The sequence below is a fragment of the Mastigoproctus giganteus genome, chromosome 10 (genome assembly GCF_048544385.1).
Source record: "Mastigoproctus giganteus isolate SK-2022 chromosome 10, ASM4854438v1, whole genome shotgun sequence".
Classification (NCBI taxonomy): domain Eukaryota; kingdom Metazoa; phylum Arthropoda; class Arachnida; order Uropygi; family Thelyphonidae; genus Mastigoproctus; species Mastigoproctus giganteus.
In genome coordinates this window covers 157,026,671-157,046,940 of record NC_143584.1, presented here as the reverse complement: position 1 = coordinate 157,046,940, position 20,270 = coordinate 157,026,671, and the positions used below count along the sequence as shown (strand labels likewise).

Here is a 20,270-nt window from a genome sequence, read left to right as displayed (position 1 = left end):
CACGTGTTCGATGCACCACTGTAAACGGTATCTCCAATGGGTAGGTGTTAAAGGGACACAGCGTACTGGCCGTCGAACAAACAGTCCACCTTTGTGGAGTCACTTGGCCACAATAAACCGTGCAATGGATCGCGCTGTCTGGTATCAGTCCCTCTTGGCCTGTAGGAGTACATTGCGGTCATCATTGGGCATTGTTTTACATAGACGACCACCACCAGTCCTTCGAACGGCTGTACCTGTCATTCTGAAGGCCAACAACGCAAGTAAGATGGGCGATATCGAACTCTACAGCCACACTCCTCGCACTTCGACCTTCCTCTAGCTTCTCAATTATTCAACACCAGGTAAAGTCATCCAGATGTTGTCTACTGGCCATTTCGTTGTCTGTAGCATTGTACGAAACCAATCAAATGTCTGTAACAATCGTGCTCACCATTTGGTAATCTGCACATAACTGCTGAACTGCTGCTTTTATCTGTTTATGTAAACCCTCTCATCATAATTCAAATTTTTGCATGTGCACCAGCTTTCTACTGAATGGCCACAGTTATGCAAATCACCACAGGCTGTTTTGTTTGATTTTGTGGTTGCAACCTTTAGAAATAGTGCTGGTTCTTAAATTTTGCACACCAGTGTATAAAAATTAATTCCAGCAAATCTGATTTATCTAATAATTAAGTATGATGTGGGTTTCTGCTGGGAAAAACCAATGCTACATATATTTTATAAAACTCATCTCTTATCCATGTGATTTAACACAGAAATGTGAGAAATTAAAAATTAAGGACTGGCACATAATCCCCCACATGAAAATGCATCCATCTTCTCACAATGGATTGCGATTCTATCAGAAGTTAAATAAAACACTAAAGAAAAGTCAGAAGCTCAAATAATCAAATAGTTTACATTGATAACTATCCAATACATCCAAATGTAGCATTAATTTCTATCAAAGTCTAAATTACAATTAATCACATCTATTAATGACACTTATGAAAAGGGACATCTGAAATAATTTTTTGAAAATAAGATTTTAAGCATAAGGTAGAACAGTGATATTTTATAGTAATAAACACAATGGTAATACATAGTAATATATTCAAACTTCTTTAATCCTTCTAAGAGAAGAATTATCAAGCTTGGTAATTTAAGAAAGTACAGAGGCCAGGCAAAAATTAAAAAAAAAAAAAAAAAAATTAATTATAGTGACAAAGTTATGTCTCTTACCTTAGAAGAATTTGTAGTGGGAAGCGTAATTTTTCTTGGTCATCATGAATCAACTCAATAATAATCTGAAGTGAATAGTTGAGAAAATCCTGTGAAACATTAAATGTGTGAATAGTCATCACATCCTTCATCAATGTAAGTGGAATCATGTCATTCTGCAAGGAATTTTAGCTCTTGTTAATTTTTTTTATCACACATCTAAGTACAGTCAATTCTGCTATAACATGCATTTCCCCAATGTGAATTTGCTCCAATGCGACTAACATATTAGGGAGCAATGCAAGTATAACACTATTTTTGTGTGGGCTCATGCGTGATTTCACCTGCAAGTAACAACCAGGTGAATGCAAAACCCAGCACCAAGCTGAACATAGCAACCTGTGCAGCAATACATACGAGTTTACAAAGCTTAAAAAATGTCAAACATCAAATGTGTGACAGCTGTGTTTCCATTTACTGTAGTTGTATTGGCCGGAGATACACTGTAGTCATTCACTGCATTCACAAGATAACAGGTGATATTGTAGGCCGACTCACGTTTCCAGGAGCTCACATTTTTCTGTTCGAACAGAAATTTTGTGAGGCATGATAGAGTGAGCAGAGGAGTACATTTCTGTAGGTCACTACCAAAAAACAATAAAAACAATTTGCAGTTCCCAGTTTATTGGGCTTTTCTGTTAGTGCAATCTAATTATAAACAGGTAGTAAACTCGATCTTATTGCATTTGCGATAATACCGATAGCTAGAATTGTGGTGAAGTGTGTTTCCCTTTCCATGAAATCCTCAATAATATAAAAAAACATAAATTTTCAGAATCTTCTCTTCATTCCTAATTTTTAAGCTATATTTACTGTAATATTTATTTATTCATTTATAAGAAATTTAAGATGTGTTTAAGCCTGTGTTAGCAATTTTATTGGGTCTCGAACTTTTTTTCATGTTTTATTTACCGGACTGAACTTTTTTTTTTTTTTGAGTGCTCCGCCCCAACCCTATTTTTATCATAAGCCCTGTTGTTTTTATTGCATGAAATACCATAATGCAGAGATTTTTAGGAACACATGTACCATGTTCTTAATTTTTATTATTATTATCATTAGCTGTATGGTGCAAGGAAGCCCGAGGCTTATCCTGTACCAGCCAAAAAAAGAGAGAGAGAGAGAGAGAGAGAGAGAGAGAGAGAGAGAGAGAGAGAGAGAGAGAGAAGTAGATAGGAATTGCCAAGAAAGAGAAGAATGATGATATCCAGCGTCAGGACCCTGGGTGTGCAAGCTGATACTCACCAAACGTGAGCCCCTGGGGTTCGTGTTATAGCAGAACTGACTGTAGTTTGGAAACTATTTCTCATAACATCAAAATTACTTGAGTTTAAATCCATTAAAAATCATGGCACATACATAACTCTTTTTAAATTCATTTCTACAGTATATGATGCACTTATGGCCTTTTTATCCTCTGACTGCAGGAATTTACTAACAAGTATTGAGCAGAACACTAGGCACCATCATTTTAAAGAAAATGTCAGAAGCTGAAATAAAGAATACTTTACATTACTGACTATCTAAAATACACTGAAATTTAGCAATAATTCATACACCTTTTTGGCAAATCTCAATTTGAGAAATATTTCACTTCCAGGTTGTCTGCTCTTACAATCATAGTGCCTATCTGCTCATAGAAGAGGAAATAAAAATTCCCGAAAGAGTGATGGCTAGATGATGACACTAAACTGGAAATAAGTAACAACTGTCTTCTCTATTTGGGAAATGTTACTTATCTAAGGTGCAAAACTAAAAAACTCTTAAAGAATTTTACAATATGGGATTTTATAGTAATGATGCTGTATTACCAACTTTTTCTATCTCTTCATTAGTTTACTGCATATTAAAATGACACCTTCTACAGTATAATAATCTGCCTTGTTAACTGAACCCCAGAGCCAAAACACTGACATTAATAATTTTATTTAATATTTGAATGTGCCGCATACTTTTTTTTTTCTACTCTTGATATCAACAAACTATTAATTTTGAACACATATGTGGAGTCTAGTGTTTTTATTTTTTGTAATTTAAAAGAACATTTTGTTCTTGCTTTTTTCACACATGGTAAAATGGCAGAAAATATATTATACCTCCACCAACCCTTAAATATAAATAATAAAAATTGAATTACTTTATGGTGTTAAGTTATCACAAAAAACAGAAGTCAATGCCATTAGATACTTACAAAATCATCTTTTTTCTGTAAAGGCAAGTGCAGTTCTATAACTTTGGAAGATGAAATCATTTTAATATCAATAGGTTGAAGAGTTTCACATGTATAAAAAGAAAAAGACAGGACTTGTCCAACACCCAGATGAGTCTCTGATGCACGAGTATACTTATTTTTGAATGGATTTTGATGATAGGATTCCGCTATGAATGCAATACAATTTTCTTTTAAATTGTAGAAATCTTCATTACTGCACCTAGATATCAAGAAAAGTTTGTAGATGTAGTTATAGCAAAGTGACAATGCATTCTAATATTTGGATTAATATACACACTGTAAACTGTTAGACTACTATGAAATTTATTAATAGTAATCTGAATATTGTATATCATGTTTATAGTTTAAAGAGATTCAATTCAGTCTTCAAGATAATAAGTACAGACTCACAACTGTATGATTTAAAAAACATTAGTTAGTAATAAGCATAGAGATTTTATAGCACTTAAACCTGGGCCACTTCACTGATGAAAAATAGTATAAATGGTAAATTCACGTTTTATGTGAATTTACACGTAACAAAAGTGAATATACACGTAAGAAACATACTGATTCTGTGGTTTTTTTGTTAAGCCCATATGAACATAAACTTTTAAATTTGAAAATAAAAAGTTACTCTGACTTATCTGGAAGTTTGTTTGTTATTTGGTTTTTAGAAGCATTAGCAACTAAGGCCATATTGCTCCAGGGATATGCGGTGGTCATTCCCTGACCTTTCCGCATCCTCCGTATTTGTTAGTGATGGGCTCGAACCCTGGTCTAATCAAGAAGTGTGTACTACGCACTACTGCTCCTTCCCACCTGGCTATGGAGGTGCCACTTATCTGGAAGTCAGTATCGTGAATTGGTGCAAGTACTGAAATATACAGGGTGTTTCAGTTAAACGTTTCAGAACTTCTAAGAAGGGTAGGGTACATCCTGACAACTCGAAATTATATAGCAATGTGGGGTCGGAAATGCTTTCCTGAAGCGGTGTTGTACACAGAAGCACCATAAAAAGAAAAGAGACCGTAAGTGAGAAATCGTTTTAATAATACATGAAAAGAAGCAAAAGGTACATGGATTAAAGTAAGTGTTCGAAGTTTCTTCAACCTCGTATTGCTTTCGCACAGTGGTACCTTGGAAAATGTGCTACAAATCCCCTTTTTCCTGCTGAAGTGTTGTTTTCCGATGAGGCATCCTTCACAAGGGAAGGAATTTTCAACACGCATAACGACCATATCTGGGCGGTCGAGAACCCGCATGCAATACGACGTCGTGCAGCACAGATTCGATTTTCGGTCAATGTATGGGCCGGTATTATGGGAGATCAACTCATTGGACCTTACCTGTTACCGTGTCGTCTAACCGGACCTATCCACTTGATCTTTCTGCAGCAAATATTGCCACAACTTTTGAGAGATGAACAGATTTCTGCATCGATGCAACAGACAATGTGGTTCCAACACGATGGAGCCCCTGCCCATTATAGCGGAGATGTTCGTAACTACCTGGATGTCACATTTGGTCAACAGTGGATCGGACGTGGTGGTCCCGTGCGTTGGCCTGCTCGGTCACCCGACCTATCATGTCTTGATTTTTATTTCTGGGGTCATATGAAATCGCTAGTTTATGACACCCCTGTTGACAATACTGAGGAGCTGGTTGCTAGAATCGCAGTAGCTGCCGAAGAAATTCGAAATTCGCCTGGAGTATTCCAGAATGTTCGGATGTCCATGCGTCGGAGATGTGAGGCGTGCATTGTAGCCCGTGGAAGAAACTTCGAACACTTACTTTAATCCATGTACCTTTTGCTTCTTTTCATGTATTATTAAAACGATTTCTCACTTACGGTCTCTTTTCTTTATGGTGCTTCTGTGTACAACACCGCTTCAGGAAAGCATTTCCGACCCCATATTGCTATATGATTTCGAGTTGTCAGGATGTACCCTACCCCTCTTAGAAGTTCTGAAACGTTTAACTGAAACACCCTGTATATACAAAGGGTACTAGGAAAGTTTTGCAATATGACGCAACAATGAATCACAGGAAGCTGCTTGTTGCTGCATGTTGAGACATGTTCATACGTGCATAGTAGCCACCGCGCCGAGTCGATGGGCTCAGTTATTCATTAGTAGCGAGAGTGTAAAGTGCTTGCGATGGCATCGTGGTCACGAAATGAGATAAGGACAGTTTTGCGGTATAATTTCGTGCGTGGTTTAACCATAGACCAGTGCTTAGAAGAAATGACTCTTGCACTAGATGATGATTGTCCACATCATACAACGATATTCAGGTGGTATAGAGAATTCCAAAGGGGAAATTTCACTCTGGAGGATTCTGAGAGGCCGGGAAGGCCACGAACGTCAGTTACGGAGGAAAACGTTACTGCTGTGAGGAAAATGCATGACGAAAACAGGCGAGTGACCTACCAACAGATAGAGGATACTTTGGGCCTAAATGCACCAGCAATTCGTTCGATTCTGCAAGATCATTTGCACATGAAGAAACTTTGTTCTCTCTCCACATCAACTGACTGAAGAGCAGATGACACGATGTGTGACTTGGTGCCAGGAGATGTTAAAAAAGTTTGATAAGGGACAATCTCGGTATGTGAACAACATCGTGACAGGTGACGAGACTTGGCTGTACTATTACGATCTGCCGACCAAGGCTCAAAACAAAGTTTGGGTCTTTGATGATGACGACACACCCGTAATTGTCAGAAAATCCCGATCTGTAAAGAAGCAAATGATAGCTGTATTTTTCAAATCGAGTGGAATTGTGGAACGTGTCGTTTTGGACACGCAGAAGACAGTCACAGCTAAGTGGTATACTGAACAATGCCTGCCTAAAGTCATTGGATCTATGAAGAACCTGCGGCCAAAGTCAAGAATGGACACCTGGTACCTCCATCACGATAATGCTGCAGCTCACCGCGCCAAAGCCTGCACCGAATATTTGACCACGACAGGACTGAAACTTCTCGAGCACCCTCCCTACAGTCCAGACCTTGCTCCCTGCGACTTTGCACTGTTCCCGCATGTGAAAATGAAGCTAAAAGGTAGGCGGTTTTCCAGTGATGAGGACCTTCTACGGGCTTGGGACAACGAGTGTGCTTTACTCCCTAGTGAAACTTGGCAGAACTGGTTTAAAGATTGGTTTCGGAGGATGGAGAGGTGTATTGAATGTAGAGGAAATTACTTTGAAAAAATTAAATAAACAAAGCTGTATTGCAAAACTTTCCTAGTACCCTTTGTATAAATTTGTAAAATTATGTAATTGAAAGTGGTGATATTCAATTTCATGTTTAATATTATTCATATTTTTAGTGTATATATTCATGTCTGATCTATGCAAGTTAAATCTTAAGTGTCATTTATTACTAGTTTGTCCAACATATTTAATATTGCAAATATGGCAAGATATAAGGTAAACAACATTATGTAATTTGCAAAAAAATAAGTGCTCCTAATTATCAGTTTGATGCTGTAGGTACATGTAGGGACAAGAAAGATAAAGTTTCTTATTACAAGGATTAAATTTAAGGATGAAGTCATTAAGGGGGGATAATGGAATCAATCTCATGGGAATGAATCTCTGTGGTACTACATTGACAGTGGTAGAGAACGAAAAGGACCTGGGGATAATTGTGCAGGCAGATATGAAGTTTTCTGAGCAGTTCAGACAGCCTGCAAAAGTAGCTCATGGTGTCTTGTCAATAATATACAGGAATTTTTCTAGCAGGAATAAGGAGATGATTATCCCCTTGTATAAGGCAATGGTCAGGCCACACCTTGAGTATTGTATACAGGTCTGGAGGCCTCATTTTACGAAGGATGTAGAGCTGTTGGAACGAGTACAGAGAAGAGCAACAAGATTAGTGAATGGAACAAAGGGTTGCTCTTATGAAGAAAGGCTTAAGTTTTGCAAATTACAGCGTCTGGAGACTAGGCACCTGCAAGGTGATCTGATTGAGGTGTATAAAGCCTTGAATGGTTTGAGCATACTCAATGCTGATGGGATTCTTCCTCTTGCTCAGAATAATCACCCGAGAGGGCATAAATTCAAATTGAGGAAAGACAGAGGTAGGATAGATGTGCGGAAGTTTGCCTTTAGCCAGCGGGTAGTTGGTTGGTGGAATAGACTTCCATCCTTTGATGTGGAAGTTGATAGTCTAAATAAATTTAAGGCTCAGCTGGACAGGTATTTGGAATGAACAGAGGGGTGAAATGGGGGCTTTTTTTTTGGCTGATGCTGCATAAGCTTGCTTTCTTGCATCATATGCCTCTACTAATGCTAATGCTAATTTAGGCTAGAAGCATTAGATACCAACTTGCTCTATAAAGTGTGTATATTTTGTGTATATAACATATTAAAGGAATGTGACAGAGTACTATCCAGGGCAACAGACTCAGCGATCCCATTTATCCTACTCTGCCCATATGGTGTGTTATCTTGATACGTTGAAAGTCCATTGTGGTTAAAAAGTTAAATTTAAAAAAAAAAAAAAAAAAAAACCTGTAAAATAGAGGGAAAATGTATAAATGATGAGAAGGTAGTAAAAGTAGCAAAGAACAAATGTAGAAATGAAGAGAAGGTAGCAAAGAGAGATATGAAGGAGAAAAAAAAGAAAAGCAATCCAAGGCAGCATGAGTAATACCAAGGCAGTGCAAGTATATAAAAATGATATATTATATAAAAGGAAAAAGAAAGAGAGTGAAAATGAAAAAGGAATAGAATTTTATGGATAAGACTATTGAAAGACAGAAAGTACCCAACATCCATAATGAATAAAACTTACATGAGTGAAGAAATATAGAAAAGAGTAAAAAAATGAGAGAAATTATGGTATATTAAAAAAAAAAAAAATATATATATATATATATATAAAATATACATAAATATATAAATAAAAATAAATAAATATATTGCCATATAATGTACAACCCTAGTTTCATATCCACACTATCCATATATATGGATAATGTAACTAAAACTTTTGAGCCTTGAGATGGAAGTAATTGATTTTAGTGCAAATATTGGCAAACATTATTATTAGCTACAAACGAAAAGATGAGAATGCTTCACTAAAATTAACAGCCAAAAGGATTTTGGCATGCACACAATGTTTTTGGTATACAGTGTCAAAATCCGAAAAATGACACTTGGAAGCCAGACTACAGGCTTTCTAATGTCATCCCCATTTTAGCTGGCTTACAAACCTTCCTTGGCTATTAATTTTGGTTAAGTCTTTTCATCTTTTCTTTTATTATATAAACCAAACATGATGTGTAACACATAACATTCATTTCTTGATATTCATAGATATTAAAATTTTAAGTATCTTAGTGTTACAAACATTGATGGTAATTATGAAAAACTGTACCACTATCATATAATACACTAATAATAAGTAACAAAATATGTAAGGTTTTACTTTAATACCTAGTGCTGTTCAAAGCCACATCCAGTAAACTGGAATATAAGAGGTGAGAAACAATGATGTTGGTTGAATCCAATGTTAGAGTCACTGGAAATTGAGAGGAATCAATCATGTATCCTAAAACTGATGATATATATGGGGTCTGTATATGATAAGCCTCTTCAGTATTGCTCAAATCCTTAAATTTTTCCTATAAATAAAATATTATGTAATTAGATAGTATGAATCAGAGCTAAAATACTCAATATGTTCTACGTTGATAATAATATTTGTAAAATAATAAGAGGAGTTTACCTCAATATAGTACGTAGAAGTGTTCTACGTACTATATTGAGGTAAACTCCTCTTATTATTTTACAAATATTATGTAATGTAATTCATAGTTAATTTAATAATCTATCACATAAAAAATCTCTAATGCTTAATGAAGTGATAAAAAAAAAACCCTGCTGAATGGAAACAGAACATTCTTTTTCCAGAATTGTCCTGATTTGGCATAATGTCCTGGTTTCCCCCAAAAATGCTTTGGGGATCTTATTTTGTCCTGTTTTTGATGTAAAGCTATTTTTCTGAACTAAGTGTATGAAGAACTAAATATGTAAAATTAAATTGTATAATTCTGTTAATTTAGCAATGCAAACAGCATTACTGTAATATACAACAACACTTGTACATTTAACATTTTTAGAGTGCTAGAATTTGTAATAAGGCATCAATATGAACTGTATTTTGGCAAGCTCATACATTACTTACTGTTATTGTGTTTACTGGTTTTGTGCCTACAGTAATCAAGACAGGCAGAAGGAAACCTTTTTATAATTATTGATAAAACAGAGAATAGATTACTTTATTTTCTCCCCATTCAGTAAAATGCCTATGCATACATTAATCAAAAAATATCTTCTCACCCCCAGAAGTATCGACCTAGAGTATGGTGGTTTTGCTACTGTCTTAACCCACCTTAATGCCTAGATGCAAACAGCAAAATGCTGCAACTTACTACACGAAAAAGAGCACAGAAATTTGCTGCTCCTGAGAGTTAGTTTGGATGGAGTAGTGTCCATAATATTAACATGGCCTTGACTAAAAGGTCTTCAAAATCAAGAAATTCTTTTTTTTTTTTTTTACCAAACAATATTCAATGGGGAATTGGCAAAAAAAAAAAAAAAAAAAAAAAAAGGTTCTCCTGAGTTTTCTCACCCATTTTTCTTAGCAGTGCTAAGAAAAATGAATACTCTTTCTTTAAAAAAGTGTTCAAATAGCATAACAATCAGAAATGATAACAGGTGTATATTTTAAGTGGCATAGCAACTGAGGCTATCAGGCATCAGTATGTTGTATTTGTAATAGCACAGATTCTGTCAGTTTACTGTTTGGCTGGACAAATAACCTGGATTCCAAGAAATAAAATCATGCAACTCTTCAGTAGAGAATTATTTTTTTGGCCACATTGTGAAAAGAGTTGATAAAAGTTCCTCTCATTCTGACGGAATTTGAATTTGGACCTTTTCCAAATACTCAGAGGTCCTGAAGCTGCACCAATCTCTCTCATTTTATTTTTCCCCCCCTAATTCCTTAACATCATGCCTGTGTCAAAACTTTAATTTGAGCACATACCAAATAAAAGTCTCTACACTAAAAGAGTATTTTCTGCAATTATAGCAATTGATCACAAATTGACTTGCTCGGAATTGTATTTTAGAAGCAAATTCTAGCCTAGTCATCCTGGAGTATGGTGGCACCCACCTTGTGATAGAATTTTAGTACCCTGCTGACATGAGGTATGTGGGTGATTATTGACAGACTGGACATTATGTGTAGACTTTTATTGATAGTGGATGCTTGTTTTTGTCTAGTGCAGCATTTAGTTTTGGTTTATTTTCTGTGAACCTCTCTGTAATAATATACTTTCTGTAGCCTTTTTTTTTTTTTTTTGAGGGGCAATCAAGTGATTTTATATATTTGAAAAATCTTCTAAACAAAATGGAAAAAAAACACATATTAATAGTCATGAATAGCTATTAATAATTATACAGTTTTCTTACATAAAATGTATTTTGATTTTAGTGTTCTATAGTTCATTGGTGAATAATTTTACTTGAATCAAAAATAAAATTACAGATTCTTTTATGCATTATTTTATGAAATAATATTAGACTTGCTAATATTAAGCTGCCCTACAAAAGGCCAGGGATGTAAAGATGGATCCCAGCAATGTCCCAATTTTGCTTCTACAGAGTTATTTGTATCTTGCTCTGAATTTTTCATGTTCAGAATTTGTTTTGTCCCAGTTTTCATCACCAAAAATATGGTTGCCCTTGTGGAGGATAATTTAAAAGTGCTTCATTATACAGTTGTACCCCCTTATCCACTGATTCAGTTACCTGCAGTTAACCACGGAAAAAAAACGAAAAAATTTAACATGTACTACTCACGTGTCCAATACGATGCTTCCCTTTATTTTTTACAATGTCGATTTTAAATCGAATAGCTTTCCTTTATTTTTTACAATGTTGCTTATGGTTTGGTCACCAACATTATAATGGTTCTTTAGATTTTTAATGGATGCACCATTTTCAAACTTTTGAATTATTTCAAGTTTTTGTTTAATTTGAAAGCACAACTCTTGTGTTTGTCCATCATTTTCGCGATTTTGAAAAAAAAAAATCCAACAATGACGACTTATAATGCTGGTTCTTGTCGCTTATTTACGACTTGCAAAATATCTGTTGATACCTATTCTAGTTATAACTTGAATTTTATGATTTCTGGTTGATTTTTTTTTTAAAATTTCGAGTCTTCAAGTGCCCTGGTAAATCCAATCCCGGTAACTTCAGAGTCTGCTGTACCTTATTATTACCATATTTATTGTTGGTAAGGTCTTACTGTGCATTTAATTTATCGATTAAACTTTATTATACATACGTATGTACAAGAAAATCAAGTTATATATGGGGTTAGCAGGTGTTCGCTTATATCTGCAGTTTCAGCCAGCCAGCCATGTTAGGTGTTGGAACGTATCCCCCGCAGATACGGGGGGTATTACTGAACAATAATTAGTACTTTTCTGTATAATAATTAGTATTTTTATAATTTTTAATTTTAATGATTAATATTAGGCTTTATTAGGCAAATAAGATTTCTATGACACACGATTGAGGGCTCAGATGGAAACAGCTGCAGGTCATCCCATTTAAATCATCCTATAAGCATGGTATTTCTTGCGGGATATATTTCAAGGTCACTTTTGTTGATATTTCTAGTTCAACTGATGGTTCTACATTGCAATAACATGGAGTTGAAACTGAAATTAAAGCTTGGAGAATTATTGCATCAGACTAATCCTTTAAGGAAGCTTGGTGATGTCGCAGAGTGAAAGGATACTGGAAAATTATCAGGTATTCAAGTATCCAGTAAACTGACAGGTGATGTATTCCCAATTCAGGTCTCTGAAGAAAACTGTCAAGTGCAGTTTATTCCTGAGGAAACTGTAATTGTTCTGATTCAAAGGAATGTAGTTTTATTGGAGAATTCTACAGTATGAGAAACAGGGAACATCTTTTTCAATAAAAATAGGTGGACCAGAACCAGACTATGTCCGATGAAGTGAAAATTAGCATTAGCAGAGGCATATGATGCAAGAAAGCAAGCTTATGTAGCATCAGCAAAAAAAAAAAAAAAAGCTCCCATTTTACACCTCCGTTTGTTCCAAATACCTGTCCAGCTCAGCCTTAAATTTATTTAGGCTATCAACTTCCACAACAAAAAATGGAAGTCTGTTCTACCAACCAGTGACTAAAGGCAAACTTCCGCACATCTATCCTACATCTATCTTTCCTCAATTTGAATTTATGCCCTCTCAGGGATTATTCTGAGCAGGAGGAAGAATCCCATCAGCATTCAGCATGCTCAAATCATTCAAGGCTTTATACATTTCACCTCAATCAGATCACCTCGCAGGTGCCTAGTCTCCAGACACTGTAATTTGCAAAACTAAAGCCTTTCTTTGTAAGAGCAACCCTTTGTTCCATTCACTAATGCTGCCCTTCTCTGTACTTGTTCCAACAGCTCCAAATCGTTCTTAAAATGAGGCCTCCAGACATGTATACAAGGTGTGGCCTGACCATTGCCTTATACAAGGGTATAATCACCTCCTTATTCCTGCTAGAAAAATTCCTGTATATATGATTAACAAGACACCATGAGCTACTCTTGCAGACTGTCTGCACTGCTCAGAAAACTTCATATCTGCCTACACAATTACCCCCAGGTCCTTTTCGTTCTCTACCACTGTCAGTGTAGTACCACAGAGTTGATACGTCACTCTGGAATTATCGCTTCCCATATGTAGTACTTTACATTTCTCAATGTAGTAGTAGTAGTGGCATGTAATGCAAGAAAGCAAGTGTATGAGCTTATGCAGCATTAGCCAAAAAAAAAAAAAAAACACACCATTCCCTCCAAATGCCTGTCCAGTTCCTCGTTAAATTTATTCAACCTATCAACTTCCACAACGACAGATGGAAGTTTGTTCCAGCAATTAACCACTCGCTGGCCAAAGGCAAATTTCTACACATCTATTCTACATCTGTCCTTTCTTAATTTGAATTTATGACCGCTTAGGTTCGTAATCTAAACAAGTGGAAGGATCCCATTAGAATTCAGTGTGCTCAACCCATTCAAGGCCTTATACACTTCAATCAGATCACCGCGCAGGTGCCTAGTCTCCAGCCACTGCAATTTGCAGAACTTAAGCCTCTCTTGGTAAGAGGATCCCTTCATACCCCTCAACAATCTTGTTGCCCTTCTCTGTACACGCTCAAGGAAATCTACATCCTTCCTAAAATGAGGCCTCCAGACCTGTACGCAGTACTCAAGGCATGGCCTGACCATTGCCTTATACAGAGGGATAATCACCTCCATTTCCCTGCTAGAAAAATTTCTATTTATCATTGACAAAACCCCATGACCTGCCCTGGCTGCCTGTCCGCATTGCTCAGAAAACTTCATATCTGACTGCACAATTACTCCCAGGTCTTTTTCATTTTCTACCACCTTAAGTGTAGTACCACACAGTTGGTACGTTTCTCTGGGGTTAATTCTACCCATATGTAGTACTTTGCATTTGTCAAGGTTAAACTTCAGCTGCCACTTCTTAGCCCATCTGCCCAAATTATCTAGATCCTGTTGCAGTAGCACACTGCCATTAACAACCCTGCCAACCTTTGTATCATCTGCAAACTTCGACATTAAGCCTGATATACCTTCATCAATATTATCGATAAATATACAAAAAAAACAGTGGACCCAACACCGAACCCTGTGGAACTCCACTAATAACATTAGTCCACGAAGAGCAGCACCCATTAATTACCACCCTCTGTCTTCTCCCACTTAACCATTCTTTTATCCATTGTAGCAACTTACCCTTAATACCATTCTGCTCCAATTTGTACAATAGTCTTCCATGCCTAACAGTGTCAAAAGCTTTCCTGAAATCCAAATATATATCAGAATTATTTTTTGCATCCAGTTCCTTTGTAACCACATCATAATATCCTATCAAATTTGTCAGACAAGACTTTCCCATGCTGTGTCTGAATTATTGCTGCAGTCTTGTTTAGATGATCCTGCAATGCATCTTTAACCAGTGACTCCATTATTTTACCCGGAACAGAAGTTAAACTAACTGGTCTGTAATTACTCATGTCACCCTTCAATGCCCCTTTGTGAATTTTGGATACATTTGCACATCTCCAGTCCGTGGGAACCTCCCCTGAGTCCAAGGATGCTCTCATAATTATGGCTAAGAGTTTGCTTAGTTGCTTTGCTGCCTCCTTTAATATAACTGGATAGATCCCATCCACCCCAGGTGCTTTTCTTAGGTTTAACTTCAACAATTTCTCCTCCACTTTGCTCTCAGTTATTACAAAATCATTAAGTATCCTGCTACAATTTGATAACCTTCTGCCATTTTCAAACCTTAATAATTCCTCATGTGTGAATGTAGAGGCAAAATACTCATTCAGTTTGTTTGTTATCTGAGCAGGATCATCAACAATGTTAAACTTCATTTGCCACCTCTCAGCCTATCTGCAACTTTTCAAGATCCTGTTACAGCAGTGTATTGTCATTTGTCATTAGTGTCCTTAACAACCCTGCCAACCTTCGTATCATCTGAAAACTTGGACACTAAGCTGATATACCATCATCAATATCATTTATAAATATAGAAAACAACAATGGACCCAACACTGAACCCTGAAGGACTCCGCTAATAACATTAGTCCACGATGAGCAGTGTCCATTGATAACACTGTCTTCTCCCACTCAACCATTCCTTTATCCATAGCAGAAATTTGCCTCCAATGCCACACTGCTCCAATTTTTTCAGCAGACTTCCATGTGCAACAGTATCAAAAGCCTTTCTAAGATCTAAATATATGATATCAAAGTTATTCCCTGCATCCAGTTCCTTTGTAACCATATCCTAGTATCCAATCAAATTGGTCAGGCAAGACTTTCCTTTAACAAAACCATGCTGTGTCCAAGCTATAATTGAAGTCTTGTCTAGATGATCCTGCAGTGCTTCTTTAACCAGTGCCTCGTTTAATTTTCCTGGAACAGAAGTTAAACTAACAGGTCTATAATTACTTGTGTCACCCTTTGATCCTCCTTTGTGAACTGGGGTAACATTTGCACATCTCCAGTCCATGGGTACCTCCCCTGAGTCCAAAGAAGCTCTCATAATTATGGCTAAGGGTTTGCTTACTTCCTTTGCTGCCTCCTTTAATATAACTGGATAGATCCCATCCACCCCAGGTGCCTTTCTTGTGTTTACCTTCAACAATTTCTCCTCCACTTTCCTATCAGTTATTACAAAATCATCTAGCTCACTGCCAGAGTTTAATTCACCTCTGGCATTCCCCTCCTTGAATAACCCCTCATGTGTGAATGTAGATGCAAAATACTCATTTAGTTTGTTAGCCACCTGAGCAGGATCATCAACAGTTGAACCATCGATATCCAGTGGACCAATCTGATTCATCCCTTTCCTTCTAGAATTTACATAGGTAAAGAACTCTTTGCATCATTTGCCAAAGATTTCTCATAATCTGCCTTTGCTTGCCTAATCTCCTTTGTGACTTGGTTACAAACCAGCTTATATCTATCATATGCTTTCATGTCACCCGTTAATTTACATGTAACCCATGCATTTTTCTTCTATGCCATTTAACTCCAGGGGCTCAAATCTGTGAGTATGGGCTTGCACACCCAGGGTCCTGAGTGGATATCATCATTCTCCTCTTTCTTGATGATTCCTTTCTACTTTTGACTCTCTCTCTCTCTCTCTCTCTCTCTCTCTCTCTCTCTCTCTCTCTCTCTCTCAGAGTAACTCAATTTTTTTTTTTTTTTTTCTTGCTGGTCCAGCATAAGCTTCAGGCCTCCTTGCACTATATTAATAATAATAATATGTCTCATTAGTTCATCTGATATCCATTTAGGCCTAAACCTTGAGCAATATTTCTTAGTTGGTATGTAAAGCCTAGTAGCTTCCAAGATTAATTCTTTGAATGCTTCCCATTTTGAATTTGCTGTTGGTAACATCATCAGTTGGTCCCACCGTATAGAATTTAAATACTATCTTAGACCACTGTAGTCGCCTTTATGAAAGCAAAAACCCTTCCCTTTATCCCTGATGGTAGTTACCACTTTGGGTAAATCCCAATTCAGCACACTATGATCACTGGCCCCTAGTGGTTCCTTTATCTGCAGATTCTTATGCAGATTCTTCATGCTTTATCTGCATGAAGAATCACTACTGATAATCAGATCAAGAATATTACTCCCTCTAGTTGCCTCCCGAACATGCTGATGTAGAAAACAATCATCCAATAAATCCACAAAAGCCTTGCTAGTGTGTGAGTGACTAACCCACAAATTCCAGTCAATATCTGGATAATTAAAATTCCCCCATTATAAGACTCTCTGATTTACTGGCCCAATCTATTTCCCCTGTACAGTTTCTTATCTGCCGTCCTGATAGTGTCTTATACAGAATTGTGATTTACAAGAATATGCAAAGGTTTTAACAAATGCTGCACTTTTCTGGTTCATCCTTTATCAAGACTCTCTGCAACTAAATCCAGTGATATCGTCATCAACCAGTGATTTCTGACACCACTCCAGATTAACAGAACAGATTTATACCTAGAACTTGTTCCTGCCCAGCAGATCTTGTTTTTGGGTGACATTACTACTGCTGTTTGACTGTACACCTTTTCTCCTTGTGGACTATTTTGAGCAGCACTAGTTAAAGACGTGGACAAAGACATTTATTTCTAATTTATTTTTTTTTATTTATTTTTTTTTACTTTATGCTATTTTCTTCATTTCTTTGTCTTCTGCTGTCTTGTCTCCTGGGAATGATTGTGTGTGTGTGTGTGTGTGTGTGTGTGTGTGTGTGTGTGTGTGTGTGTGTGTGTGTGTGTGTGTGTGTGTGTGTGTGTGTGTGTGTGTGTGCGCACTGTTGCCAGCTTGCTGGTGCAGGGGTTCTTTTGAATGAATATAAACTTGCTTTGGGCATTCAGTTCGCAACTGTTGAGATTGACCATTGTATATGCATAGTTGTGGCCTGTCTCGTCATCAACCAGTGATTTCTGACACCACTCCAGATTAACAGAACAGATTTATACCTAGAACTTGTTCCTGCCCAGCAGATCTTGTTTTTGGGTGACATTACTACTGCTGTTTGACTGTACACCTTTTCTCCTTGTGGACTATTTTGAGCAGCACTAGTTAAAGACGTGGACAAAGACATTTATTTCTAATTTATTTTTTTTTACTTATTTTTTTTTACTTTATGCTATTTTCTTCATTTCTTTGTCTTCTGCTGTCTTGTCTCCTGGGAATGATTGTGTGTGTGTGTGTGTGTGTGTGTGTGTGTGTGTGTGTGTGTGTGTGTGTGTGTGTGTGTGTGTGTGTGTGTGTGTGTGTGTGTGTGTACGCACTGTTGCCAGCTTGCTGGTGCAGGGGTTCTTTTGAATGAATATAAACTTGCTTTGGGCATTCAGTTCGCAACTGTTGAGATTGACCATTGTATATGCATAGTTGTGGCCTGTCTCCCCGTGGTGTAGACGGACATTAGGCAGGCTTTACATGTGATCACACATACACACACTGCACAAACAATAATTTACACACATTTCTTTGAAAGTAATGATAGTGAACCACAGCCATTATCAATCCACTGCAGGATGGAAGCCTGCTCAACAATTTATGTTGAGGGAAATGGACCATAATCTGCCACGCTGGTCCAGTGCGGGTTGGCAGATCGACCGTATGTAGCAGTCAGGGGCTCGAACCCCAGTCTACTCAAAGAGCATGTGCTGCTGCACTCCTACTCCTGACCACTTGGCTATGGAGGCTATGTAATGGTAGTATACTACTGTAACAGGATCTAGAAAAGTTGAGCAGATGGGCTGAGAGGTGGCAACTGAAGTTTAACGTTGACAAATGTAAAATACTGTGTATGGGTAGCAGTAACCCCAGAGTAATGTTCCAACTGTGTGGTCAACACTCAGGGTAGTAGAGAAGGAAAAGGACCTGAAGATAATTGTGCAGTCAGATATGAAGTTTTTTTAAGCAGTGCAGACAGGCTGAAAGAGTAGCTCATGGTGTCTTGTCATTGATATACAGAAATTCTGTTAGCAGGGATAAGGAGGTGATTGTTTCCTTGTATAAGGCAATGGTCAGGCCACACCTTGAGTACTGCATACAGGTCTGGAGGTCTCATTTTAGGTAGAATGTAGAGCTGCTGAAATGAATACAGGGAAGGGCAATGAGATTGGTGAGTGGAAAAAACGGTTGCTGTTACCAAGAAAGACTTAAGTTCTGCAAATTGCAGCATCTGGACACTAGGCACTTGCGAGGTATGTTGTTGTTGTTATTTGGTTTTTAGGAGCATTAGCAACTAAGGCCATATTGCTCCAGGGATATGCGGTGGTCATTTCCTGACCTTTTCGCATCCTCCGTATTTGGTGGTCACGGGGTTGAACCCCGGTCTGATTAAGAAGCGTGTGCTACGCACTACTGCTCCTGCCCACCTGGCTATGGAGGCGCCCACTTGCGAGGTAATCTAATTGAAGTGTATAAGGCCTTGAATGGTTTTAATAAGCTCAATGCTGATGAAATTCTTCCTCTTGCTCAGATTATTCAAGTGAGGGAGACATAAATTCAAACTGAGGAAAGACAGTGTAGAATAGATGTGCGGAAATTTGCCTTTAGCCAGCAGGTGGTTGATTGCTGGAACAAACTATCTGTTATTGTGGAAGTTGATAGCTTAAATAAATCCAAGGAGGACCTATACAAGCATTTGGAATGAATGGATAGGTAAAATGGGAAGGATTTTTTTTTTTTTTTTTTTGGCTGATGCTAAGCTTGCTTTCTTGCATCATATGACTCTAATAATGTTAATGCTAATAATTTCAGAGAGCCAATTTTACTGAGTAGTACTTCTCGGAAAATAAGTTTTACACCAAAATGAAATGAATCCATTTCACTGTTTCAGAAAAAAAAAAGCAGAAAAAAGAATCTTTAAATGTCTTGTTTTGGACATAGTACCTGTATATACTGCAGCCTTAACTCTGAAAAATAGTTATCATATTTATTTGGTTTGGTGTATATTTGTTTTGTAAATTTTATTATGTACTGCTTATTAGGTAGATTGGATTTGCTCTAGAAGAACTTGTATAAGAAAACAGTTTAAGTTTATATAACAAAATTTCATTTATGAAATATAAAACAAACACCTGTATGATTAAAATGTGATTAAAAATTTTACTTTATATAAAAATTCTTTACAAAAACTAATGGATTACCTTTAAAGCTTGACTAAATAATTCTTTAGAAACTGTAATGATGTCTTGCAAACAACTTTTTTCTTGTCCTTTCACAGTATCAAATTTAGATAAAGAGGAATGAATTAAATGAATCAGAGCTTTTTGCAGTTCTTCTTTAACATGAAAAGATGGAAAATGTCCTCCAAGTTCACCAAAATTAGAGCTAATTCTTTGGATAATCTGTTTTGCAATGTTCAGTGTTTCAACTGCTTCCTATAACAGAAATATCTATCCATTTTAATCACTATAAATTGTAATAGGGTAATGCTAGCTTACCACCTACACCATACTACAGTATACCATATCAAAGGTAATATTTCACTTAAATGCTTTATTTCACTTTGACCATCACACTTTATTCAAACTATGTTGCTACTTTGCCAATACACAATACTGTTGTTCATTATCAAAAATGTGTTTATAAGGGTTATTTTTCACAATAATC

The 20,270-nt window shown here is 36.8% G+C and overlaps 1 protein-coding gene across 1 annotated transcript in view; it reads right to left on the bottom strand.

The window, feature by feature from the left end:
* LOC150079403 (polycystin-1-like protein 1) overlaps positions 1 to 20,270 on the bottom strand; it is a 445,550-nt gene that overhangs the window by 255,368 nt on the left and 169,912 nt on the right. Inside the window, exons 18-21 of the mRNA XM_090383053.1 lie at positions 19,805 to 20,038; positions 8,927 to 9,114; positions 3,458 to 3,698; positions 1,228 to 1,382 (exon numbers count right to left, since the gene is read on the bottom strand). Coding sequence (XP_090239179.1) covers positions 1,228 to 1,382; positions 3,458 to 3,698; positions 8,927 to 9,114; positions 19,805 to 20,038 — 818 coding nt within the window. The remainder of the gene's footprint in view (positions 1 to 1,227; positions 1,383 to 3,457; positions 3,699 to 8,926; positions 9,115 to 19,804; positions 20,039 to 20,270) is intronic.